This window comes from Anser cygnoides, chromosome Z (genome assembly GCF_040182565.1).
Source record: "Anser cygnoides isolate HZ-2024a breed goose chromosome Z, Taihu_goose_T2T_genome, whole genome shotgun sequence".
Lineage (NCBI taxonomy): Eukaryota > Metazoa > Chordata > Aves > Anseriformes > Anatidae > Anser > Anser cygnoides.
Window position 1 is genome coordinate 58,953,201 of NC_089912.1, and position 26,463 is coordinate 58,979,663.

A 26,463-nucleotide genomic window follows, 5' to 3' on the forward strand; every position below is an offset into this window, starting at 1 on the left:
ATCCAGACACATCTTAGCAGTCTAATCAGGTAGCACGGCTTTTAGAAGTGTTGGCAGCATATTGCTATCCTGTGGCAGGTCATAATATCCTGCGGCTGATCAGCGGCATCATGCAGTGCTCTGCTTTCTTCTTTTTTTCCCATGCCATAATCAAAAGATCAGCAGAATTGTAAATCTCTCCATTTTTAAGGTGTTCGTGGCTTTTCTCCCTTCCTCCACCTCCCCAGGTTTCTTGTTGTCTGTCCTTCAAAACCTCTGTAATGACTGCACAGCCGTGCAGCCCTGAGCACATTTCTGGGGTGATGGCAGAGCACTTAACACTGAACTCTCAGAGTTTCCCAAAGTATTTGGTCAACTACAGGTATAGAAAGAGGGAATCTCTTTTCACTTGGTTTCCATGCCTTTGCACAACACCCTCTTCTTTTTTCCCTAGTCTCTGACCAAGAACACATCATCATCTTGTTCAATAGCGTAATCAAGCTGTACAAGATTAGGGTTAGTCAATACACAGGTGGAGGATCTGACAACAGCAGAGTGGCAAAAAATGTGATCAGAAGCAAGCAATGAACTGGCTTGTGCGGAAACTTGTATAACAAGTATAAACAAGCTTGAGTGTGATGAGGAGGTTCAATTCAAGGCAGACTTTTGAGTCACTCAGTGAGGCAAAGAGTAAAGCATACCCCTGAAATTTTTAAGGAGGAAACAAGACGAACAGTAGGTTCACCACATCTGAGCACACCAACAGTACATATCAGAAGCTGCTTGAGGAAGGGGCAGACCTGAGCATTGGGATAGAGATGAAAGCTGAAATCCACTCAATGAGCGAAGGAAGGACAAGGCAGAGGACAGAGCCCAGGTGCTCCCAAATACAGCCACTGCCCAGAGTTCTGAATTGGTCCTGTAGGAGCTGATTTTCTTCTGAGCTTCCACTTCCTGGCAGTAACACTCGTTCCTGCTCCTACAGCCAGCACCCAAGGCAGGGCCAAGGAACAGCTTCTTATGTGGAGAGGTTCAAGACCTCCAATTTGGCTGCACTCTGTTAATCCTGTTGGCACGTGCAACCGTTAAGTCGCGTGACCTAACTTGATGATTTTAATGAATGATTATGGGACTTACACTGATGGGCCTTTTGCTTGCCCTCATTGTAATGCTCCCTGCATTTACTCTTCCAGAATTAGAGGACTGATGAAAAATTTATTGTCCGTGTTTAGCAACAATACTCTTTATTTTTAAATGATGCACCCGATTTCTTCCTGTGATTGGTCAAAGCAAACCTATTCATGAAAATATGTAGCTTTGGCCTCTCATATCTCTCAAATCCACCATTATTTGAGCCCTGAAGAAGATATATGACCCTGGCACACAGATATCTGATCAAGTCTTTGGCAGCCTGTGACACCCAGCCACAATGGTGGGGGTGTCCACAAGGACAACTGTTCAGGTCCATAGTTCCTTGGCTGAATTTGCACAGCAGTAGGTACAAACTCAGGAATCTCCCCTCTCAGCCCAGCAAGACAGCCAGGACAATGTTGCTTCCAAACCCAGCAGGCAGATTGCTCCTTCACAGCAAGGGCAGTAGCAAAACAGTAGCAAAAACCCCCAAAGGTTGAGGAAAAACGTCACTGCTATCCTCCCATCCATTGCCAGGAGAAAATACCTCTAATTCTAGTAAAAAGTTACAATGACAACAGAACTTTTGAAAAAAAGCAATGATTGCACAATTGTATAATCAACTTTTGAAGAATAAAACATGATAATAAATGGTTGTTGTCCCCAGATCCCCAAGCTTGAAGAAGTTAATTAATGTACATTGTAGTTTGGGGAGTATTTTTCACTGTTAATCACACTTTGTGTACTGAAAATCTTCTTTGGAAAATGGAAGCAGCTGCCAATGGAAGCGTATTCCAGAGCAACATGATTCACAGCCTACCTTCCCATTTGGTAACAGTCTTCGAATTGCCACACGATCCAAATGCCATCCAGAGTTCAACCCTCCACCGTTGTGTCCTATGCGAATCTTTTCAATAATGTCACCAACATCCTCCAGCTAAAAAAATAAAATAAAATAAAATGAAATAAAAATATCGCATGAACAACAGGTGACTTTTGAGACACTACTTATAAATCTTATTTCCTATTTCCAGTCTGTATGAAGTCCCCTGGGAGCAAATACTAGTGCTGACGCTAAATACGCCCTAACTTGTATCTTACCTAAAGCTGAGCTTCTATCCCCAAAACAGAGAGAATTTTGCACTACATAACTTACCCCCTGTATGAGACAGGTTTGGTTGCACAGCAGCAATCCTGCATCTCAAGCTTTTTGTATTAGTGGGAATGGAGGTAGGTTTTGGGAATTGCAGTGCTGCTGCATCTAGAATTGCTCTTTCTATATCCCCTTCCTTTTGAAAAAAACCTTATGTGATTAGATGGTTGTGCACTATTATAACACTGGGAAGATAGCCTTGAGATCAAAGCACAGTATTAACAACCTGGCATTTTATATTCCCGCCCTTGTTCTGCCACAGAACCCAAGTGCCATTCTGAGCAAGTCAACAGGATCACTACCTTATGAAATGGCTACTATGTTTTTACACCTCACCTTATTACTGGAGTAATTTTTCACTAGTATATTATATTTAAGACACTTTCCTTCCAAAGGCCTGAACAGGAAAATATGTCTGCTGCTAAGCAATACCTTTTGGTGATTCCAGTGCAAGCTTTTGCACAGTTGGCCTTTGAAAAACCAATGTTGACTGCAAGCTTCCTTTTCACATAGAAGAAGGACATCCAGCTTTCCACAGAGACTTGGAAAATTTTGTTCCTGGAGACATTACAAAACTGAACTTCTCAGCTTACACCACTGGAGACCACTCCCTTGTCTTCCCAGCTAACAAAATTGTCCCATACTAAAGTAAAGACATCAGCAGTTTTAGGAGACTCCTCAGCTCAGTAAGGCTTCAGACAGCGTAAGCATCAATTGCAAAATAATTAAATGCTTATAATTCATTTCTAAAACCTCACACATGCACTCAGGTATACACTTGGGGGAAATTATATTCTTTCTCCTCCCTCCTGCCCAACTACTCATCTTTCAATGAGGCTTTCGATCAATACATAGCAATGAAGTGATGCGTGACAGGAAAGGTTCATGTTAAATAAGAAAAGTTTTTTACTCCGCTATAGGCATCTCCAGCAAAGCATCACTTTGGAATGTAACTGAGACAAGTCTTTAATATTTTTGTGCCTCTCTTGCAAAACACAGAATGGCAGAGGCAGTAAAAATGCTAAAACAAATGGACAAATTTCAGTTTGTGTTTCCTGAGATCCCCAAATTGTTTACAAGTTCTATTGAACTCCAAATTATGGCTCTACACAAGCAAGTGAAAGAAGAATGTATTTTGCCTCATCCTTCCCCTCTGTTGCAGCAAGAGGAACTGGTGAAGAGACAATGAAGTTCGGGGACAGGTTAATATAATGTTATAAATCTGGAGAACAAACTGCATTTTCACTTGCTTCGTATAAGAAAAGTACCGATGTTTCACATTCTGCCAAGCCTGAAATAAATCTTATGGAAAAAAGAAATAACAATAACACTCAGTTTAAGATTTATACCTATGCATTAATGCAACCTCTGTTTTAAAAACCTCTGTGGAAGCTCCGCCAAAATAAGTCATATTATTTTTTTTTAAGGAATCACGCTGGGGGTTTATTTTACAATTCCTGCCATACAAAAACAATGTGGGCTGGAATCATTTTAACTTGTTAAAAAGCTTGTTTTAAGATTTGCCTTCAATTATTTTACAGAAAAACAAGCAAACAACCAAACAAATAAAAAATTCAAAGCACAGAGTAGTTGTAAGTCTTTCTACAAGGTCAGTGTCAGTTTTGCACCCGGGGAATGAAGGTGAGTGTATTAAGTAGTACCGAGAGAGCAGGCCAGGGCTGAAGTGCCTGTATTTTTGCCTCTGATAACTTCTCAGCCATAGGAATATATTATGAATAGGAACTGCTGAGTGCTGTAGATGTAAATGAGTGCAGTCATTCACATGCAGTGGTTTACTATTTGTATACATATGCAAATACTTTGGTAAACACTTGATAAGATCTTTCAAAAAGTTAGTCCATGTATTCAGAAAATCCTGGTGCCTGCAGCAAAGTATCAATCTCTCTGTCAGAGGAGCCAGAGAAGGAAAACATGATACCATGATGCTCGGCTTGCCATTGAGTTAGAACAAAATACAGACTATCCAACCCAAATGGAGCACTTTGCAAGCAGTGAGCACTATGGACTAGACACTTCAGTATGATCTGCTGAAACAGGAGCATGAAACAATGCATAGGGATCTTAAATACTAGGCCACCTAGTTTCAGAGATACTTCAAAGATTGGTTCATTTCAAAGTATTACAAACTGTGAGGGAAAGCAAAACTGCAAGCAAATACGGGTGGTAAAGAGAGGGACACATGTTAGACCCAGCACACACTTAGTCTGATGCCAGAGAATGGTCTAGGGAATGGAAGATGCAAAGACTCCTATGCATTGACCTTTCATTAGTGCCTCTCAACTTGACATGGAAAGGCAACTCTCTGTCTCTGCATGGGTACATCTCCTCTCCATGATAAAACTGAACCAGCCCTTACAAGGTTTAACATGGCTTCAGGCCACAGGGACACCGTGTGTTGATAACTTTGAGTTGCTACTAACTTTGAGTTGCTCAATAAGAAGTGATTTGCTCCAATACATGGTAAATCTGTTGTAGAACAGGGATTTAAACTCACATTCTGTGAGCAAAAGAGCCAAATAGCTTTCCTTAAAAGAGGAAAATTTCCCGCTTTGTTACATTTTCTCTTCCTAATCCCCTCGGGGCAACCTAAGATGAGAGCAAATGTCTGTGGTTTTACCTCCACGATGAACTGATTCACTGAGTTCCTTTCAAAATACATTCTTTGCTCTCTCTTGTTGAGGCACAGGGATTTTTGCTGAGTGCAGATTGCATCGCTTCCATAGAGAACAATGAAGACGTCTGCATCTGTGCCAGCTCCAAAGATATCGCTGGTGTAGACGGTGATCTCGTAAGGAACAACTGGTTTAGAAAGTGGCAGAAAATAATGATAATTTTAAAAGTTCGCAAGCAGCAGATGAATGTTCCTAAAATAAAATCTGGGTTAGAAAAATCAGCTGTTAAAGAGCATGGGGTAGTAATTTCACTTCTGCTCATTTAGTTATTATGCTCATCTGTATTATGAGAATCCAGAGGAATTCCTTTTAACCCTATAAAACCAAATGACCATGAATCAAGTCCATTTACTGAGATTTTGGGGCTTATCAAATGATCAGAAAGTGTTCCATATATTTATATCAGCCATCTAAAATTACTGGAAGATAATTTACTTCAACAGCTCAAGTCTTAAAGTAAATCATGATTTGAAAAATTTTTGAGCAACCGGCCAGATGGATGAAGTTAAGCCAACTGGAGGCATTATATAAATATTCAAGATAGCTTTGTTTGTAAAAAAAAACTCCTGTTTCTTTCACTACTGAACAAGTAATAAGAATCAATTAGAAGGAAAAGAAATAAAACACCTTGCTATCCACTCTGATCTGGTTTTTTCATAGTATCACCTTATTCTTTGACAGCACATAGTCCTTAACACCCAGGCAAACAAGGTAAAATACTAGCAGATCAGTGGGGAGTGCAGGACAATAAGGATCAAGCCTCTACATACTTCCTGATTCTGTTCCCTTGTTTTCTCCAGAATGTCCCATTGCCCAAGATCTGATGTCCCCTCTTGTCCTTCCCTATCTTCACAGCTTCTCAGTCCTGACTCCAGCTGGAGCCTGACTCGCAGAGGAACAAGACTGGCCCAGGAATAAGAATGGGACTCTATTCCTGCCTCTGCTCCAGACTTGCTGAATATCCTCGGTCAAGTCCCTTCCCACCCATTTTCCAAGGTGAGATGCTGTTCAGCTCACAAATTAGGAAACCAAGATTCAGATGTCCACACATCAAATAAAGGTGTAAATCTCCCTTGAAGCCAAAGGAGATGTAATCACTAAAGTCAGTGGAGTTTGGAGAAAGAGACGGACAAGCAAAAGCAGTCATCTTTATGAGGATTAGCTGAATCGTTCTGCAAATCCACCACTTGTGAGTGACCAAACATCTATTGATAATAGTGGGAAATCAGACACTCGGTGTCTTGAGGACTTACATGTAAGATCAGGGGTGCCATTTGGCAGGCTGAGTCCAACATCTGTCTCTTTTAACTCCTCTCTGAAATCTATAGGTGGTAAATGTCAGGTAAGACTTGGGCACCATCTATCAGCTGCAGGGGCTTCTCCTTACTTTGGGCAGACATAATCCCAGTATCCACATCGCTTACCCACAAGCATTGCACTCAACACCCATCACTATCACCGGGATCCCTGCTGTCCCTCTCCCATACACCGCCCACCCACCTTCCACCGTTTCATGTCCCTCACCAAGATCTTTTCAGCTGCTTGTCATCTGCACCCTCCTACGCTGCAGCGACTTCAGTCATCTTTGCTATTCTTTACACAACAGTGCTTTGTGCTGTATTTCAGATTCAGCATCTCTGAAGGGTAAAGGGAGTGTTTCTGGCACGGTGTCTGTTACTGTTGGAGTAACTCTGATTATGCATATCGGAGGCTAATCATTCATTAAAAACACAGGCTCTCTACATACAGCCCTCGGGAGAACGGAGATGAAGTTTTCTTTTACAGAGAGTCAGCCTGGAGGTACTTAATATTCTTTCTGCCCAATCCAACAAAATCTGCTCTACTGTGTTCCAGGTAAACTAGAATAGTTTCTCCAATATGTAAGGGGAAAAAAAAATAAATCCTGGAGACCAAAAATCACGTGCTATGCATTATGAATTAAAAATGATTTTCTCTACTGAAATCTGTGGTGCTTGCTTTTGCTGTTTGAATATTAACACCAACTTAGAACTGAATCAGCAAAGCAGCACGTAACAAGGTCACTAGCAGCACAACTTTCAGTTGTCAGACTCCCGTCCCATACACATGGCACTTTTAAAGCAGTATCCCCACAGGCGTGTTTTTAATTGGACTGCCAATGACATGTTTTCATCTTTCGTTCTTCATGAGACCAATCGGCCACGAGTCATCATAAAACAAGTCCAACCATTTTAGTTACCTCTGGCACACTGAAACCACCAGGTTAATAGTTAGGAAACTAGAATGCAGTAAACAGCATGGCGGGAATGGTTTGAATGGGGAAACTGCCTAAGCTAACGCCGAGTCTGGTGTGACTCTTTTGCTAGAGACCTATTCTCACATGCTGAACGTGGACTGCTGACAAAAATCAGGTTTACATACACTGTGTACTCAAAGGCACGGCATTCCAGAAACTATTACATCATTGTTATGTACTGGGACATTAATAAATTATATAGTCAACATCTGCATCCAAATGTGTATTGACTGGGATAACAGGGAAGAACCTGCTGAGAAGCACGTACAAGGTCTCTGGTTTACACTCACTCCCATGAACATGTTCACTGTATTTACCAATTTATTCTTTCAAACATAAGGACTATGTCATATTCCAGGAGACTGATGAAAGTGAGGAGGGGAGCAAAGAGCATCTGTTCTTCCACTCCAGACAGTTTAGGGAAAGAAAGACACTAGGAATACCTTGGTCAGAGCATTGTGGAGGTACAAATGGCAGATGTCTTCAGAAAAGAAAGCTGATTTTAGCTTAGAGACTGCAGGATACGTGTATGTGGATATGTGGATAGCTGGCCAGTATGAAAGAGACCTTCAGCATCAGCCATGGTTGACAGTCAAAAGGAGTCAAAGTGGTTGACAGTCTTTATGTAGTTATTCTTACAATTACTTATGAAGAAGGAAACTGAGGCAGAGAAAGAGTGTTTGGGAAGCTGTAAATGTTGATATCTAACTAAGTAACTGCAGGCAGTAGCTCTTGATACCAGCTCTGGGTTTACCCCAAACATTAATTTAAAGGGGAGTGAAGTGAAGATTGAGGAAAAATGGAGAATCTTGAAAGAGTCAGGCTGGTGCAACATTGTCAGAAAAGCACCACACTGACACAATTGTGGAAGAGGGCCCTTCAGCAAGAGAGGGGTGCACGGTGCCAAAGGCACTGGTGGGACCAAGGCTAGGAAGTGAAACCACAAGTGTCTGCTTTGACATCAGAAACAGCAACATTAGCATGGAGGGAGATCAAAGGGAAACTGGAGATGGGGAAAACAGCATGAAATGAGCTAAGGACTTGGAGATGAAAGGACAAGAGGGAGCAAAAAGGCAGTCGTACATGGTCACATAGCTTCTAATGACACTTCGATTTGGAAAATACAGGAAACATTAGTCTAGAGAACCCAGAGGAACTTTCTTGTAGTAATTGGAGAAATTGGCATATTATGTATTTATAAATTTCTCAAAGACAAGTCCGGGGAGAAGCCAAGCCAATAAAACATGAACTGGTGAGATTTTATCTTCTGTAATGATGGGCGTATCCTGGGGAAATAGTGTTCTGCTCACATGGGATATATTCTGTTGTCTGCAGTTCTGCAGGGAAGATAATTCTCTCAATGGCTCCATCATCCTCTGATTTATCCAGCCAACGGCCACAAGGGAACTTGAGGCATTGGCCCAGGGATGGGGCATCGATTTCCACCCATTCCAGAAACCAGCCAGTTGAATTACCTGTGATTGGAGAGATACACACATAACCTTTACAGACAACAGCAAATGAATCACTGCCTTCCAGACCTCCAAGAATAAATTTTCCTCTTTTGCCAATGGAGTAGAAATCATAGAGACCATTGCAAGCGGATTGACCAGGTTTGAACTAATGCACTTTACTTCTATATGCAACAAGTTGAAGATGTGCGTGTGGAAGTTCTATTCACTCCATTGGTTGGATTAATTTGGATTAATGGGGAAGTTATCAACACTTATCCCTCAGTGCCCCATAAGGAAGGAATCAGTGTATCCTTTCAGTGCTTCCCTTGTTTGTAGTTGAGACACATCTATGTCTGAAAAGCAGTTAGCACCTGATAATGAAAACAACAAAAATATTGATAAATAGATGTGACAAGTTTGTAGGTCTCATGGTGAACAAGAAAAACTCCCCCTCCCCCCCCCTTTTTTTTTTAAATAACATTAACAGCAAAGATTGTGACAACAACAGACAATGTGACAGCAAGGATCCATCACCAAAAGGTAAATTACATTTGGGGTCTTGGAAGAGGTTTTATACAGCAATGTGCTGAACCCCATAGAAATACTAAATTACAAAGCAGATTATCTTACCTTTATTGTCATGGCCTATCTTGATTTTTTTTAGGTCTCCAATGTCCACAGACTCCACTGTAAACTCATCTACCTTCCCACGCTCAAATTTGTTCTTGTTAATCTTTGAGGCCTTTAGGCTGACTATCCCTGTTGTGGTGATGCAAAAGGACATTGTTCAGCGTGTGAAACAAATCCTCTGGGAATGTCAGCAGTGGAACAAGGGAGATGGCTAAAAGCATGAAAAATGGCTTTTCATCTCGAGATCTGAGCTTTGTCCCCCCGCCCTCTGAACCCAAACCTCTATCAACGCCCGCACCCAAGGAAACTCTTTGCTTGAGTGATCCACTGGCTGTGCCCCATGGACAGTGCTGTCATGCTGTGTGCCTGCAGCTAAGGAAAGGGGTCCTACCCCTCGGTTCTCTGCCACAGCCACCAGAGTCCCTGCACATAGCTCATCAGCTGATTAAATACTCCTGGGCCACTCGGAGAGGCAGAGCAGGGCTGGATTTCAGGAGCATGCTGATTCACTGCTGAGGAAAGCAAATCAGTCACCACATTCACTGCTCAGCAATGTAGTCCCAGGCAACTGTGCTGTTTCTATAATTGAAATTAAAGCCTTCAGACCGGCAGCTGGTGCAAATCAGCATCTCGAAGTTCAGCAATGATTTACAGCAGCTGGTGGTATGCTCCCAGCTATCATGTTGTATGCAGAGACAGCGAGAACATGAAGTTGTCCTAAAAAAGACTGAGGAATGGGCATTGAGGAAGCAAAAAGTGACTGTGACCTGTCTTCTCAGACATCTATATCCACCCGTGAGGTGCCACCCCTTTCCATCACATAGAGCCATACCTGTATCATCTTTACTTCCATAGAGAGTGATGAAGACGTTGGCATCCGTCCCAGCATTCTTCTTGTCTCCAGTCTTCACTTTCACGGTGTATGTAGTTGATTTAGCTGTCAGATAAAATTTCTTAATTTAAGAGTGTGAAGTCTGAACAGGAATTAATTCTACTTTTACTGCATACGTTTGAATTTGGTTTGAGCTTTATTTTGACTGATTGCAGCCATGTTGTAATCTCTAATTCCTGCCATATGCTGTGAGCAGGGCTATCTGGTTGCACAGTCTTCTGCTGCTCCAGTCATTCAGAACATTGTCTGCATATTTACAGATGAGAAATGTGCTCACCCTTCCTATTTGCTGCCTGGGCATCTCTAAGATTCCTCAAAGCTGCCTTTATCTACAATAATATTTCTTGGGGTGGAGGGGGTGGGGGGACATTCTGTTTATTCTAATAGCACCAAATAATTCAAGTGCACATAACACATACCAGAACATATGCATACTTCGACATACACAGTTCATATTCACAAACGCATTCTTCACAACAGCATCATTAGGGAGGTTCCTACTGCACCATCATCTAGCAAGTTCAGTAAATTCATTAGAAATATGGAAAAGTCTAATATAGCCTTCACTGAGCTACAAAAACCTGCTCAAGTTTTCCAGAACAGCACCTTTCTGCTATAGTGAGATATGTGTTTTCCAAGATGCTGCTCAGCCAGCAGGTCCTATGTAATTTGTGGAAATTATTCATGTATTCAAAAGCCTTTGGAGGGAGAGCTAAGGGAGAGCTTAAGAGCTTTTGCAGGCAGAGAAGCCAGTGGAAGTGCTGGGCATTCAGCACCTTGCCACATCAGACCCAGGAAGGTATCATTGTTCTGTGGTTTCTGTGTAAAATTAGGTACAATAGAGACAAAATTAATTTGGAAGACAACAGATGCAAGATGGAAACGGAAACAAACTTAGGTCTCTTCCCTTTCCCTGATTGTGCTTGCTCTCTGCTCAGTTTCTTGTTAAAACATTTAACCATTCTAGTCCACCATGTGAAATAGCTGGGATTTATGCCTTAGATATTAACAACTAATGTAAGTTTCAGTTGAGAGATGATGACTAAACACATGATCCATCCTCCTAGCTTTCTCTCTTTGGGTCCAATCTTGCAAGATGATTAAATCACCCAAAAATGAGGAGTGTCCACCCTTCACTGGCTGACATGCACTTCACACTTCATTCACACCTGGAAACTTCATGGTTGGGGCTGAATTACAGCCCAGCCAACGCTAACCGGTAATGCCCTTAGCACTACTAATACTTTGGTTCCTTTTCAACCCCATACTGGAAGAAATACAAGGCTAACATAGACCTTTCTGTTCCAGGCCCAGCGTTGCAAGAGACTGGCCATCATTTTCCGAATCTTTCTTTACAAATGCTTCATCCACTGGGACCAGCTCCCTGACAATCTGACCGTCATCTTCCTCAACTGCTAACCACCGCTGGCATGGAAAATAATACCTACAAGAATGACAGCAGCACCCAGCACTTACACAGGACTTCACAGGCTTTAATAACATAAATATGCACAGATCAGAGGTTACTTTAAAAAATAAAAAATAAAAAGATTGCTCAGAGCTGAATAATACATGTTTCTGTCCTTGAGCTTTGGTATTGTTTGTTATTTACTGGGAACTTAATCCATAAACAGGTTAGTGAGCATTTACTGAAAAGTGCTGTTTCTGAGTTGCCAGCCCAATATGACCAAATCCTTTTACTTTTCACTTCCAGAAGTAAAGTAACTCAAGGAAAACTGCAGTCTTCCAAGCATTTTATACTTATGAAGAGTGGACCCATCATGAGGTCCTTATGAGCAGTCCCACCCACCAGCGCACTGTGCAACTTTTAAATAAGTTCCAGCTCAAAGGCAAGCATGTATTTAAGATTTCTAACACCTTAAGCTTTGTCTGTGAAAATCATGGGATCAGGACTTGGTTGTGACCCAGCTGTTTGCATTAGGTACAAAATAGAAAGGAAATGTGAGGTGAGACCAGAGCAGAGCCTTGCAAGGAGGCATGCAGCTGCAGGCTCTGTGAGGGAACCTCTTCATGAGGGAGAATACTCCCAGGATAAACAGAAAGGTGAGGTTTCCTTCAGAACTCAGCTGGTTCCCAAACTGCAGAGATGCTGGGACAGCAAAACCCCACACAGAGATTTCCCAGAAAGGCCCTACACTCACTGCAACTTCACAAAGACACGGGACTCCCATAGGATGCCTGCTCCCTGTGAGCTGGTGAGGAGCTATGGTGATGTCCTTCTGCATCTCCTCTGCCTTCCCACAGTTCTGCAGTCTCCTGAGAAAAAGCCCCTTTCCCTGACCACACAGAAAATGTGCTACAGGCTGCTCACGTGGTGCTCTCCTTGAGGTCAACAATCTCTACCCTCTCCAGGAACCAGCTTGGGCTACCACCAGAGTTGTCGTGGCGGATCCTCAGCTTCTTCAGCTCGCCCAGGTCAATGGCTTTGATGGTGAACACGTCCACCTGCACAGGAGGCAAGAGGCAAGTGACTGCGCTTCCCAGAAAGGGGGAAGGAGAGGCAGTAGCCAGGGCAATTTTTTCCCTACTAAAATTAAAAGTGCTTGTAAGTCTCCCTTGTAGGGTGGATATATAACTACATAACTCCAGAGCTGTGGGTTGTCCCGTTAGCACTCTCACTTGGCTCCTACAACAGAGTAACAGCCTTGGAGCTACACAACCCTTCATTCCTTTCTTTACCTCATCTCAGTTTCAGCCTCCTGTAGGTTTAACTAATCTCTCTTAAATCTCATTCCTTTCAGGGTTAGCATTTCCCTTCAGTTTCACTCTGGAACTGGACACAAACACTAACTCCAAGGAAACTCTCATCTGTGCTTCCATGTGCTTTACTTCAAACTGGAGATTTTTTTTTTCCTTTTGTCATTTACTGCAACCATGAGGTTCATTTATTAACAGTATTAGTGTGACAGGATGGGCCTTGTTATGATAACAATTTAAACATCTTAACGTGATTAACTTGTTGGTGGACTTTGGGTTTCTACTCCCAAGAGCAGAGGGCAATACATTTGCAGCTTGGAGTTCTTCCCACTGAATGAAGAACCACGTGCAGGTTGCACACTCACCAGTGCCAAGCTCATAAATCACAGCTAACAGCTTATTTAACAACCTTAGGCTCTCTTTGTCTTATTGCAAGTTTTCCACAACTGCTTACTGTCTCCATAATTTTTTGTTATTCAAAATAATTCCTTCAATAATGTCTGGCTATAATAGTTGTTGGTTATTTGTTCATAAGCATTTTTATGGCAAATATTCAACTTACAAGAGATGTTGTTTAATTGGATTGGATTATAACCTAATTATAGCACACCATGCAATATTGCTTTTATTCCCTGACTGGTTGAGTCAAGAATTTAGAATTGTATTTGCAATCTAAATACTAACATGGCTTGAACTGCCTCACAAATGTGCTCCAATATTAATTTACAGTTTGTGGTTTTCAAGTATTCCTGGCAGGAAATGTTGTTACCAGAATGCTTACAGGAAGCAGATGCAAAAGGTGGCTCCAACACAGAAGAGTGTTCAGCTTATTATTCAAATGGATTTCCTCTGGAAAATATTTTGAGGTGTTTTGCTTTAAATGTAAATTTCAGAAATAAAACACATCTGAGCTTTAAGCTAGAAGAAGAAACAGCCTCACAGAGAAGAGACAGTAATGAATTACCAGCATGATAACTAAGAGAGCTCTGCCACCCTTCTGCTTGCTCCAGTGAATTGAGTTCATGCATTACCTGGCCCTTTTCAAACTTGTTGAGGTTATTGGACCTTTTCAGCTGGCGCTCACCCGTGTCTCCTCTTCCTACGCCATAGATGCTCAAGAAGACATTAGAGTCCGTCCCAGCCCCCCACACATTTCCAGTGAGAACGTGGACTTCGTATGTGTTCTCTGCAAGTTAAATTGCGAAGAGAGATGAAAGGACCCCAGAAATAGCCATATATCGTCAGATCTGTGGCTCACCATAGTAGTGTGTGACCCAAAACCACTGGGGCAATTGGCTTTAAGAAAGCTTTTATCTGGAATGCATTAAAACGCTTGCATCTATCCTAAAATATGAGGGGCATCATCTTTCTCTATTCCTTGGCATTAACCATACAAATAGTTAGAACCTTCTAAACTCTCAGCTACGGTGGCAAATCATGGAACTCACAACCCAAGTTCTCCAGACATGGCTTGGAGAATCCTGTAGCAGTTCCCTAGCATATTCCCAGTTCTGTCTGTCTCCAGTTTCACCACTGTCCTCCTCCCCAGAGCTGATCAGCCAATCCATAGTGCAAGCTACGTTGTGGGCCTGGGGCAGTGGGATGGCTGGGGAGCCATAAGTGGTCATGCAAAGCACTGCAGCATGGTTATTGACCTTCATGTAACTGCTGTATCCACGCACACATGCACATTCCCTCTGATATTTACCCTCCAGGACAGATTCCCCATCAGGCACCAGTTCTACCACAAGCTCCTTGTCACCTTCATCTTTAGCCAGCCAGCGGTGTGCCACAAACGTATAGACATCTATTACTTCCTCCACCTTGGTCTCCTCCTCTTCCACCTCTTCAGACTTTTTCTTTTTCTTCTTCTTTTTATCAGACTCATTCATCTTCACGGCAAGCCGCTTCAGCGTGACACTTTCCAGAAACCAGCCATCCCCAATTCCTTTCCCATCGTGGCCTATCCGAATCTTATAAATCTTGCCAACATCTGCAGCCTCTATCTGCCATCAAAGGAAAGTCAACGCCCAACAGGGCATAAAACATCTTCATTTCAGAAAACACATTCATAAAAATGAGGAGCATCACCTCTATCAACCAGAACAGCTACTTGACTGGAGAAGTGAGAATAAGGCCTTTTTTTTTTTTTTTTTAAATCTGTTTACCTTTACTTTCTCCTTCCTGTTTTATGCTTTCAATAACAAATCACATCTTAACAGGCTGATCTGAAGACATCCAGAACAACTGTGGATGGGATAGGAGCTGAATTCTTACTTACTGGTCTCCCTACTTCATTTCTCCCTTCCCCAGCATTGTCTCCATATCATCAATAAAAGTGAATATGCCAAATATACTACTTCATGAGCTCCAAGGTGCCTGAGTTCTTTTTGAAAGGAATAATAAGATATATTTAATGTCTAGCATGATATATGAACTAAGTAAGGAGCAATAATAGGCAGCAAACGTGGACTCAGATAACCTAAGCTCTGACGTGGACCTTGGATTTGGACTGTCCTTCTCCTTATATCTCACCTGGAAAATGAGATGTAAGAAGAGTATCTTGTCACTTTGCTAGTGTTGCAGAGAGGATACAATCCATTCATGATTGCAATACATCAGTGACAGAAGACTGAATAAGAAGGAAGATTTCCATCTGTCTAGTCAATATAGCAGATACAAAACCTTGTTGGTTTAGATTATTTGTCTGTATTATTACCTAATGAAGTTGGATCGAAGGCTTTTATGCCATGCAATCCTTCAACAACCAATCACTTGTTTCTGATGATTGCTTGTGCTGATAGAAAGTGCATATGTCACAAAACTTGCAAACATTTGTTTCAGGCTGAAATTTGGCAACTTGGCAAAAAGGTTTCAGTCTAGAAGCATTTTTTTCTGTAGTAGATTAAAACAAAGTCAATTGTACACAAGATGCTTATCAGAAAACTAAAATTGATCCAGCTGTCCTGGCATAAAGAATGCATTTTTCTTTATACTTCTTTACTCTTAGATTTGCTGCAATCATCCTGCATTCCCTGTCTATAACTGATGACATTTCCTATTAACATTTAGCTCACACAATCTTATTCTTGTCTATATCTTTCTGTAAATATTCATATCATGAACGAGTTAGAGGCTATGTCTATTAATGCTTCACAGCTTCTGCCTTGCACATACAGGAGAAAAAAACCCCAACAAATAACAACAAAAAAACACCAACACAGAAAATGGTCATAACTTTAAAGTCCAGCAATAAACATGCTGGAGAGGATAATAAATATAGCTATGTAAACAGAAGACTGTACATATGGCTTCATTATAAATCTGATATTGGCTTTATTCCTCATTATTTCCTTTAAAATCAGAGAAATACAATCTTAAAATTATAAAGAGTTTTAAATAGGCAAGTGTTTATAAGGTGTTAATCATCTTTGGTCCCAAAGAACTCAATAGAAATTGATAAACATCACTAACTCCATTCTAAAAAGCAACAAACTGGGGCAAGAAGAGATTAACTGAACTCCAAAATACACAATACAAAAACATAGAAAAGCTCGTGAGAAGGGCAACCCTGTTGACCTCTGGCAACGGGAAGGATATCCCAGTCTTGATGTTTCAGGGCAGATTACTCAACTAGATTGCAAGTAGGTGCGTAACTTTGTGCTGAGGTGGATCAGAGACCTCAAGGCACCTCGATGCTGATCCTCGTGCTGTTAACACTTACAACAGGTATGCCTTACATTCGGCTTCCATCTGGACTTTGTTCTTTACTGTCCGGATATTGGTGCCTCCTGAGGTTACATCACTAGACAAGGATGTGGCTCTGACATGCCCTGACAGCACATCTTGTCCCACTCTGACCCCACATCAGGGCAAGAACCAAGACCATTCCTTTGCCTCAAATCTCAGTTTCTTTGGAAACAGAAACCAAGCAAGTGAGCAAGCAAGCCTGAAGAGGATGGTGGCCCAACATAGCCAGGCCTGACTCAGCAGAAGATGCCCAACCACACTGTGGTGGTCAGCTTTGTCAGTCCAGGATCTCTTGCTGGATTAGCTGGGTCCTGGCTCACACACTGCTTACTGTTGCATTCCTCTAAAGGAGTTATGGACACTGCTGTACAGACTTAAATGCTGGCCAGACTGATAGTTGGAGGAGCATGTTGTGCACCTTACACACCATGACTGTACTGTGCATGTTGGACTAATGTTATAGGTAGTAAAAACCATGGGGCAGTCATATGCTTGCAGAAATTACAGCAGCAAATCTATGCTGGATTGGGCCTGCATAGTACTTGTCCTAAAATTATAAAATTGTACTTGTCATAAATGACATGTGTGATTAGAGGCAAAGCTGGAATTTCTTATATTTTGTTTCCTTTTTCCTGACTGGATAAATAAAAGGGACAATGACGTGGTCAGGCACAAAATATAAGTTTACAATCTTTTGAAATCTAGCCTAAGTATCTCCTTTTGAAAGGAAAGGTAAACAAAAGCAGCTAGTGGGCTATGTTTTCCTATGACACCTTTGCTATCAGTCCCTGAGAATATAAAAGTCACTCCGTGAAATACAGAGCTCCTCAAAAAGATGTAGAAGTCAGCAGATGCCAACAGACCTGGCAATTTTTTTGAAGTCAATTACTTTGATGATTGGGCCAATTATTCTTACAATATTTCTGTATGGGCTTGTCATATCTTTCCCCTCACAAAAGCAGCAAAGACTGTCTTCACCATACCTTGAAGATATCTGTGGCTCCCCGCTCAAAGTTGTTCGATCTGTTTTCTAAGATGATCAATTCGGTTTTGCCAGTCTCGCCGTAAATCTGCATGAAGACTTTGGCATTGGTGCCTGCAGCCCGCACATCTCCAGTAACTACAGACACCTCGTAGTTTATCACTAGTCCAAAAATAAATCAATTAAATCAGAATAGAAGCTCATATAAAATGATCCTGAGGGCTTAGGTTCAAAATTAAATTACCTTGTCTTAACAAATGACCATGTAGCTGAGGTGACTGCATTTGCTCTTATCCAAAGGAAATAAGAGATAGCACAACTCTTCACTGAGCACTAACCTAATAGCTTTCCCTTCTACAACTATAAAGCCAGTGTCAACAGGCTGCAAAATAGAGCCTTAAAATGGATTTTCATTTCAGTATTAACTATAGGGTGGTTACATGATGTTCATAATGTAACATGAGGGAGTTACACAGAACAGAGGAAAAACGCATATTTTCCGATGATTCCGAGGCAAATTTTAACCTTAGCCTTAAAAGAGAACAAATCTGCTGATATAAGTCAAATGAGCAGTATGGATTTAGTCTACATATATCAAACTATGTGGTAATACAAGCAGGACAGGATATGTGCTTGTCCAGGCTTTGTCCAGAAAGACTCATAAGGGTGAAAAAGGCAGAGCCCACTGATGTTGTAATGAAGACACATGGGAACAGGAGAAGGAGCACTTGGTAGTGTTTTTCCAACTGTTTTAGGAAAAAATATAAACAAAACAAAGAAACAAATACAAACAAACAAACAAAAAAAAAAAAAAAAGAAAAATTTACTTTCCTCACTAATATAAGCTCTTTGGGACAGGAACTTTTTGATGTCTAACCCAGGGGTGTCCTGGTCATTAAGAAAACTAATAATACAAACTTAATCCTATCTATTAAAAAAATCACACTATTCTCAATGTGTCTTCTCTCACATTTCTCAATGGGCACAATCTCACTTGGGTAGACCTCCACCTCCACCCTGCCATCAGCCTCATCTTTGTCAAGCCATCGGTTGCAGGGGAACATGTACTGCCTTCCCTGGACTGGAACCGTGATCTGGACACTGGCCAGGAACCAGCCGGACCGGAGACCCACGTTATCATGTCCAATCAGTATTCGGTTGATCTTTTAAAAAAAGCAAACAAAAACCAAGAGGGCAGGAAAAACAAAACAAACAAACAAACAAAAACAGAATTTACTTAATACATCCAAATCTACTTCTCCTGGCACCCTGCTCTTCCATTGTGTACACAAATAATTTCTATATATATTTGAAAATAATCTCAAAACAGGCATTTCACATGCTAGCACATACCCTAGACTGCCAATTTAATAGTCTGTACCACATGCATTTCTCAATTTCTGATGTAAAGGTCAGAGCTTTTTACATCATACTCAGTCCTTAGCTATATATTGATCCTGAATTCAGCCACTTGCATGAAGCACAGAGCCACCTGCAATTAATTCTTACCTTCCCAATATCCATCGTGTCGAGAGTAAACTCATCCACTCGACCACGTTCAAAATAATTGCCTAGATCATTATCAGAGACTAGAAGAGGCTCCTTGCTGGTGTCTGCTTTTTCACCGTAGAGTTTGATGAAAACTTTGGAGTCTGAGCTGGCACCTGGGATATCTCCTGTCTTCACGCTGATGTGATAACTGACATCTGAATTGAGATCAATGTACAAAAAACAGATGCATGAATGACATTTTCAGCCATGCAAACAACACAAGGTGGCTGCCACATCTTGGAGATATCCACCAAAATATAAGAGATGTAACAGTTGCATTAATAAACAGAAAATAACTTATCTTCTTCCCTCTTACCATTAGATGATTACCCAGCCATAAAAATGAGCTTAGGCAAGTAGGGTGATTTCACCAATTTTTTTGTACTTGCAATTTAATTCAACAGGTTTGATTTTTTTTTTTTTAGCCAAACAAAAAGCATCTCAACCTGATTTCAGTAAGCACTGTTTTTTTAAAGAAAATTGTAGTACTGAAGTGCTAGTTTTCTAGAAATATGTCAGTGTAATTTTTTGTCAACATTTTCCAGGAACACGGTATCATTCAATGGAATTTTCTCTAACAAAACAGTGACAGTTCAAGATCCTTCAGAGAAAGCTATACCATAAATAAATAAATAAATAATAAAACCACCAACAACAACAAAAACAACCACAATTCTTCAACAAATCAGAACATTAAAAATCACAGTTCTTTTCTACATATGTAATGTAACAATTATTCTCTTTTATGTAATTTAATTCCACTCATAAGCTGGGATTTAAGGGTCAGAGGCATTTCCCCTGAGTGACCTACTACAGCTCCCTGCATAAGAATGGCAAAAAAAAAAAAAAGCCCAGTTGAAGTGTCGTGAACTGACATGAATTATTAAGTACAATAAAACAAGTAATTATGTGCATACACAGCTCAAATCCAGATCTTCTTTTTTCAAAGCTAAACTCACTTTTTAGCATTGGTGACTCCCCAGCAGGCACTAATTCTCGGACAATCTGACCATCATCCTCATTTTTGTCAAGCCATCTGGTTTACAAAAAATAAATTATTTTTGAATAATTAGGACCTATTAGACCTTTTAAAATCTAGGCTGGCTCCATACATAGTAAAAATCCACACCACAGTCAAAATGACATTATTACATGGTTCCATATTTCTGTGAAGTTTGCAGGAGCTTGACCAGACCCTACAGCAGTCGCACTTCCAACCTACAGTTTTCCAAGAGAGATCACCAGAGCCCTGCTCAGAGCACAGTAGATAAGCATCGCCTGTGACTTCCATCTGTCTGGCAAGATCAAGCTCTGTAGTCACAAGTTATTTCTGTAAATGGGCAGTCTCGGTTTCTTGAAAGCATTGGCCGTTATTGACTGGAAATACTTGCAGCCTTTATTACCAGCTGCCATGATTACAATCTTTATGACATCAAAGTTACAGAAACCCTTTTTTCTTTTCCTTTTTTTTTTTTTTTCTTCTTTTTCTGGCTAGTGTTTGTTTACTCTAGTTTATCATCTCTTTTCCTTTTCTTACAGATAAGCATATAACCTTCTTACTTCAGCAGAGGGGAGCTGAGTTTTCTTGTTCCCATTTTCAGGGCTGGGTTTGTGGAGATAGCTGGTACCAGCAAAAGGAAGGGTTTCCTTTGTCTCTCAGTATTTATTTAATGATCTGACTAGACTAGACAAAAAGAGGAGACAGGCACAAAGCATAATGTAGCCACACTCTCAAGGGAAAAAAATCCAAAAGGAAAATGGAGGGGGAACAAATTGCTAAACTGGTACCTCCACAGATGTCCCTTTCACAGCCCCAAATGCATCATATGCCATACAGCAATCGTTGTATGGCATACAGCAAATGTCCTGGTAGAAGCTTCTTACTTTCCACTTCAAAAAACCCTCTTTCCCAGACTGCTGCAGCACACATTTTATTCCCATAAACATCTGTGTAGGGTCAGGTTTCCCACACTGGTGTAGCAGGGCCATTTCTGTCCCCAGATATTATGCCAAGAGAGCAGGAGCAGTTCACAGAAAGCCCAAGTACACAGCTGTCTACAGCAGCATCTTTTGCTGTCAAAAACAGTACTTAAAACCAGTAAGGGTGCATGAAAAACAGAAAAGCAAGCTCTGGCAGGTCACACAGGATATTTAAATTGCTATAACAATTCCAAGAACTAGAAATGGAAAAACAAATTCTGAGAAGTTACTTCTTTTTAAAGAAGGCCACAGAGCTATGTGGATGACATCAGACCACAGACAACCTGCTTCAGCACAAAGAGATGCAGTGTAGATGCACCACAGGCTTCTTGCAGTGGCCCCATGCCACACGTCCTCTGCCTTGCTGACCCTCACACCACAAAAAAGGCTGGCTTCCCAATTAAGTTTCCACCTTTGATTTTGCTGATGAGCCAAACAGAAGGAAAACAGTGAATTGACATGAACAAATACCACTGATAGCTAGATCAAACATCTTTATGGCATCTCGCTGGTAATAAAAAAAAAAAAAAACAGATTACAGTCATGACCACTTGGACTTTCCATAGTGACCGGGAGGTAGGCAGGTATTTTGTAATATGGAGGATGTGCCAGGTGTCCATTTCATCCATCTGAAGGAATGTTATCTTTTTAGTCTCCTCTCCCTTCCCACACCCAACTTGCCCAAAGAAAACACACAGAAAACCAGCACCAGGAAAGAAATCCAAACAGGAGCTGGAGACAGCCAGTCCCAGAAGCAGTAGCAAGAAAGTCCCCATGCAAAAGAGAGGTGCATACATTCCCCACCACAGAGACACACACCTCCACAGCTCTCCTATACACTTGTGCTGGTTGTCGGGTACGCAGACTACCCCGTATTCTTCCCTTTCACTCTGTAAAGCAGGTGGCCATGTGCAGGTGGCTTGAAAAGGGCTAAAAGCTAAGGGGATCAGCATGAGGGTTTCACACAACATGTGGACATCGGGTGTAGTATCATGCCCTGGTGGAGGCGGAAAGGCATGGTAGGGTTACAGGAGCAGAAAAATCTGTGGGGAAGACTGGCAAACTAATATCAGGAATTGAGCAAGGGTGGAGTGCAAGGAGGGCAGAAGAGGAGCATGCCAAGACATCAAGTCCTAAAAGAGGAAGACTTTACATGAGTTGACACTTTTGGGGTGGGTGAATTATTTTTTACCTGGTAGAACTGGTCCTTAATACCTTTGTATCATGTAGTTCTTGATGTTGGCTCAGGATTCACATCCTTGGACAGGTATCCAATGGCTAGGGGATCACGTCATCCCAAAAGTCAAGGTTCTTCTGGACACATGGAAGTTAACTGGGAGGACCAACTAAATCTGAGCCTGACCTCTACCACCCCAGGACCACTGAACATGGCTTTCATGAGGGCAGAAGCCCACAAGGTGGAATAAACTTCTGCTCTCTTGGTGCTGTTTTTTTTGGGGTCCTGCAAGCTGATGTTTCTGCTGCCAGTGTACATGCTGCTGATTTGTCACCTTCGCTATTGTTTTAGGGAAACATGTTTTGTCACCCTATTTGCTGATGTTTTAGGGAAACGTGGGATGAAGCAGGATGAATCTCTTCTGCACCAAGGTGGCAGGATGAAAATGCATTCCACAAGAAACAGATCTCTGTGTGCAGCATAACAAATGCTAACTGCTTCAGCAGTCAGGAATCCAATAAAGGAGGACACATCCCTAGGTAAATAATTTCCCTCTACCAACATTGGCAGCTACTGATGGCAAGGGAAGGAGTTTGGATTGGAAGAAGTGGGTTAAAGCTGCTGCTGTAGAAGTAGCTGATTACTTCTTTTTTCAGCCAAGAGAATAGTACTATTTTCTCAAGAATATGACTCTAATTAGTGACAGAGAAAGTATTTGGATGAGCAATGCAATTGTATTCCTTTTCTTCAGCACATATGTTGCAATATCCTAAATTTACTCCAACACAATTCCAAAAGCATATCACTGAGCAGCAGATTGCAACCAGGGGTTTATAGTCTTACACTGAACACAAATGGATTGACACATTATAAACACATCAGGCAACAGAAAATGGTATTTTTCTGTATAGAGCTATCATATTCCTAATACAAAAGACCTGTCAAAACATTCTTTCATTTTGCCAAGCCTCCATGCAATTTCAGTGCGTGTAGTTCTCACACCAGTACAGATTTTGGAATGGTGTGCATGCATCTTGTGTCACATACTTGGTTTTACAGGGTTATTGTATGCCCAATAACCCAAAGTGGACACAAATACAGCATGAAAGATACTCCAGCACAAATCTCTAGAGGATCAGAGAGTCAGGGAAGCACTGGAAAAATGTAATATGGTATCACATATAGCATTTGAAATCCTGTAGATAAGAGCCTATGTGCAACAAGAGTGATTAGCACACCCAGATAAATTCAGACATGTAAGCATGTCTGTATATGTGTCTTTAAATTCTACTTATGTATATAACTATGTACAAAATAGACAGAAGTTGCAGAGTATTTAATGCAACACAAGGAGGTTTCTCTGGTTCCTTTGTATGATGAGCACTTTTGGCATCTGATTGAATAAATGTTCTTTTACAGGGACCTCCTAGTGCATCATCCCATTCATAGTCTCTGTTCTTCAGAGAATTAATGTTATTCCCTTATGCTGGAGAAAAATTAGGATGTTGCAGTCCATATGCTTAGAAAAAAAAATGTAACAAAGTATCACTGAAGATTTTAGTAGAGCTGCAATGATTTATAACATAAAAAATTCTATCCTATCATGAACTCATGACTGCCTGATTGAAAATTTGTTTCTGTCTGGGATATAAATATTATGAAAAACAGGCTATTTTAAAGAATGTCAACTAGTCCATTCCTGGACTTCCACAGAGCCTTGAGAACAAACTGAAAACTGAAACACTCAGTTCTAAGCTTTGGAAAGGTTTGGCTCCACTTCTGGGGCAAAAGTTGAACTCCTTCATTTCAAATTTTTCAGTGTTATTTATTATCACAATAACTACTTCACATCAGCTAGTATAAGGTATGTATAGTACGACTGTATCACTGAATGATTCAGGGTTCAGTTCCAAAAAACACGGATATTATAATATCGTGTGCTCATAAGGGAAGAATAATACTGCCGTGCGTCTGAGTGAGGTATAGTAATTCTGTAAATAACACTTGGAGAAGTTACATTTTCTCCTTGTGTGCACAGATCAAATGACCGCTTTAAACATCACTGACTCTAGGAAGAGCTACAAGCCTTTCTCTTCACAGCCAACTGTTTTAAGAGTTGAAAGCACAGGCCTGGGAGTCATTATTTCTGGATGCTCTTCCTGAACCTGACACAAATTCACGCTTAATCCACTTAGCTTCTCTTTATCTCTGTTGGCTCCCTTGTAAAATGAAGACTGTTCTTCTCATAGAACTGTTGTGACTATTATAGGTTATAGATGTTCCTATAGAACCATAAAAAAAGCTTTCAAATTAAAAGACAAAACATAGCCATGCATATGAATACTTAAAGAGCAGGAACAGAGATTTCAATGAGTCACATGTAGTGAAGATCTATATGGATATCCTACGGGCGTTAGATATAGTAGAAGCTGTTTAGACGGCTCTCTGCCGTAGTATGTGTTTTTATAGAGGTAAGAAGCCTCTGAATAGTTTTTATAGGGGTAAGAAACCTCTGGAGCTTTCTGCACACGTGAGATATGTTCCTGCTGGAAGGCATTTTGTCCTCTAGCTGACTCAGAGGAACAGCTAAGCTGCAGCAAGTCTGCAAGAGCAGCTTTCAATAAGAATGCAGCAGCAGAAGTTATTTCCTCCAGAACATGCAAATGTGCTACGTGGAAGAGTGGAAGTTAATCAGGTCTTGGGGATGAAGGCAATGAGAACATCAGCATGTCCACTGGCTGGCCAGAGACTGGCCAAGCAGAAATAGAAGCTTACTCAGCGTCCCCTGGATGGAGACTTGTATTAGCTAACTAACCTCACTTGCATTGGCTCACCAAAAGAAGGCAGCTCTTCTTGGACAAGCCTACTTCAGCCTCTTGGCTCTGAAGAAGCAGGCAAAGAAGGTCCTTCTGAGCACCCGCCAAAGCAGTGAGGATGTAAGCTGTCCTTGGCCCACAGAGCTGGAGGGGAACATCCAAACACTGCAGGTCATGGAGACATTTATCCCTCAGATGGAGGATGCAGTGGGTGAGCACCTTCGCCCTCAGATATCTCCAGAACCCATGACGACACCCGTATACTGCGATGATGCCCCAGTCTCCCCAGAGACACAGGCACCAAAGATAGTGGTAGGGAGCAGCTATCCCCTGTGGTTGGAGGTGATCAGTCATGTTAACTTCTCAATCTGAGGGGAGGAGATAATGCTGGCACAAGGACAGCAAACAAAGCCGCACGAACAGCACAGATCTTACTTGGAAAAACAGACTGTAAGAAAGGTAAGAAGAGTGGAATTCCATCGTTTGCGACTTGGAGCCTGAATGCACCCTATATATCCTGGGGATAAAGTCGGTTTTTATTCTTTTTTTTTTTTTCTTCCTCTTTTTTTAGTCCCTGGCCTGAGGGGAACACCCTGTGGACTCTTCTGATACACAGGAGAAAACCTAGGGGGAACAGGGTCATCACTCCAAGCTGAGGGAAGACACATAAACAGCCAAAAAAGGAGGCAATTCAAAATGAAATCTTTACAAAGAGCCAGTTGCACAGTGCATTTAGACATGGAAATATCTCTGAAGGATCTGAGCAAAACAGCTCTTCACGTGGACATTTCATGTCCAAGTAAAAACCTGTCTAGCTGGGTTGCTTAACTCAGTAAAACATATGGTTGTTAAATATGTATCAAAAGGCAGCAATGACATAACGTCATGGTTTGTTCTTTGAAAAGGGAAAGGCTGGCTTGCTTTTCACAACCAAGATGACATTGCATCTGCTGCTCAGTGCTGTCTCCCCAGTGAATGTGCTCTCTGATGTGATGTGGCTTAGCAATTCAGAGGGGCTGGGACCGGCTCCTGTTTTATATTAGGCTGACTCCCCTGATTATAGTGGTGTTCTGCCTGATTTATGGTGACAAGGGACAAGTAGCCAGCTTAGCGGGTTTACCCCTGTTTGCAATTTAAGAATAATTGTGTTTGCATTTTACAATTCCACTTGTTCCCCCGGAGAAGACTTTTTGCAACAGCTACTTGATGCTGTTAAGTGGAACTCAGTGGACTTCCATCCTATAGGGAGGACATTCTTCAAGGGCAAGTGGGACTGCACAGG

General features: G+C 41.4%; 1 protein-coding gene across 2 annotated transcripts in view; it reads right to left on the reverse strand.

Annotated features, from left to right (window-relative positions):
* The window catches only part of LOXHD1 (lipoxygenase homology PLAT domains 1), a 114,532-nt gene that overhangs the window by 53,824 nt on the left and 34,245 nt on the right, over nt 1-26,463 (reverse strand). For both annotated transcript variants that reach the window (XM_048051463.2, XM_048051465.2), the window contains exons 13-25: nt 20,168-20,244; nt 19,167-19,363; nt 18,628-18,820; nt 17,659-17,819; nt 14,634-14,931; nt 13,957-14,111; nt 12,540-12,673; nt 11,503-11,651; nt 10,148-10,252; nt 9,316-9,444; nt 8,542-8,706; nt 4,902-5,083; nt 1,931-2,047 (exon numbers count right to left, since the gene is read on the reverse strand). In XM_048051463.2, coding sequence (XP_047907420.2) covers nt 1,931-2,047; nt 4,902-5,083; nt 8,542-8,706; nt 9,316-9,444; nt 10,148-10,252; nt 11,503-11,651; nt 12,540-12,673; nt 13,957-14,111; nt 14,634-14,931; nt 17,659-17,819; nt 18,628-18,820; nt 19,167-19,363; nt 20,168-20,244 — 2,062 coding nt within the window. The remainder of the gene's footprint in view (nt 1-1,930; nt 2,048-4,901; nt 5,084-8,541; nt 8,707-9,315; nt 9,445-10,147; nt 10,253-11,502; nt 11,652-12,539; nt 12,674-13,956; nt 14,112-14,633; nt 14,932-17,658; nt 17,820-18,627; nt 18,821-19,166; nt 19,364-20,167; nt 20,245-26,463) is intronic.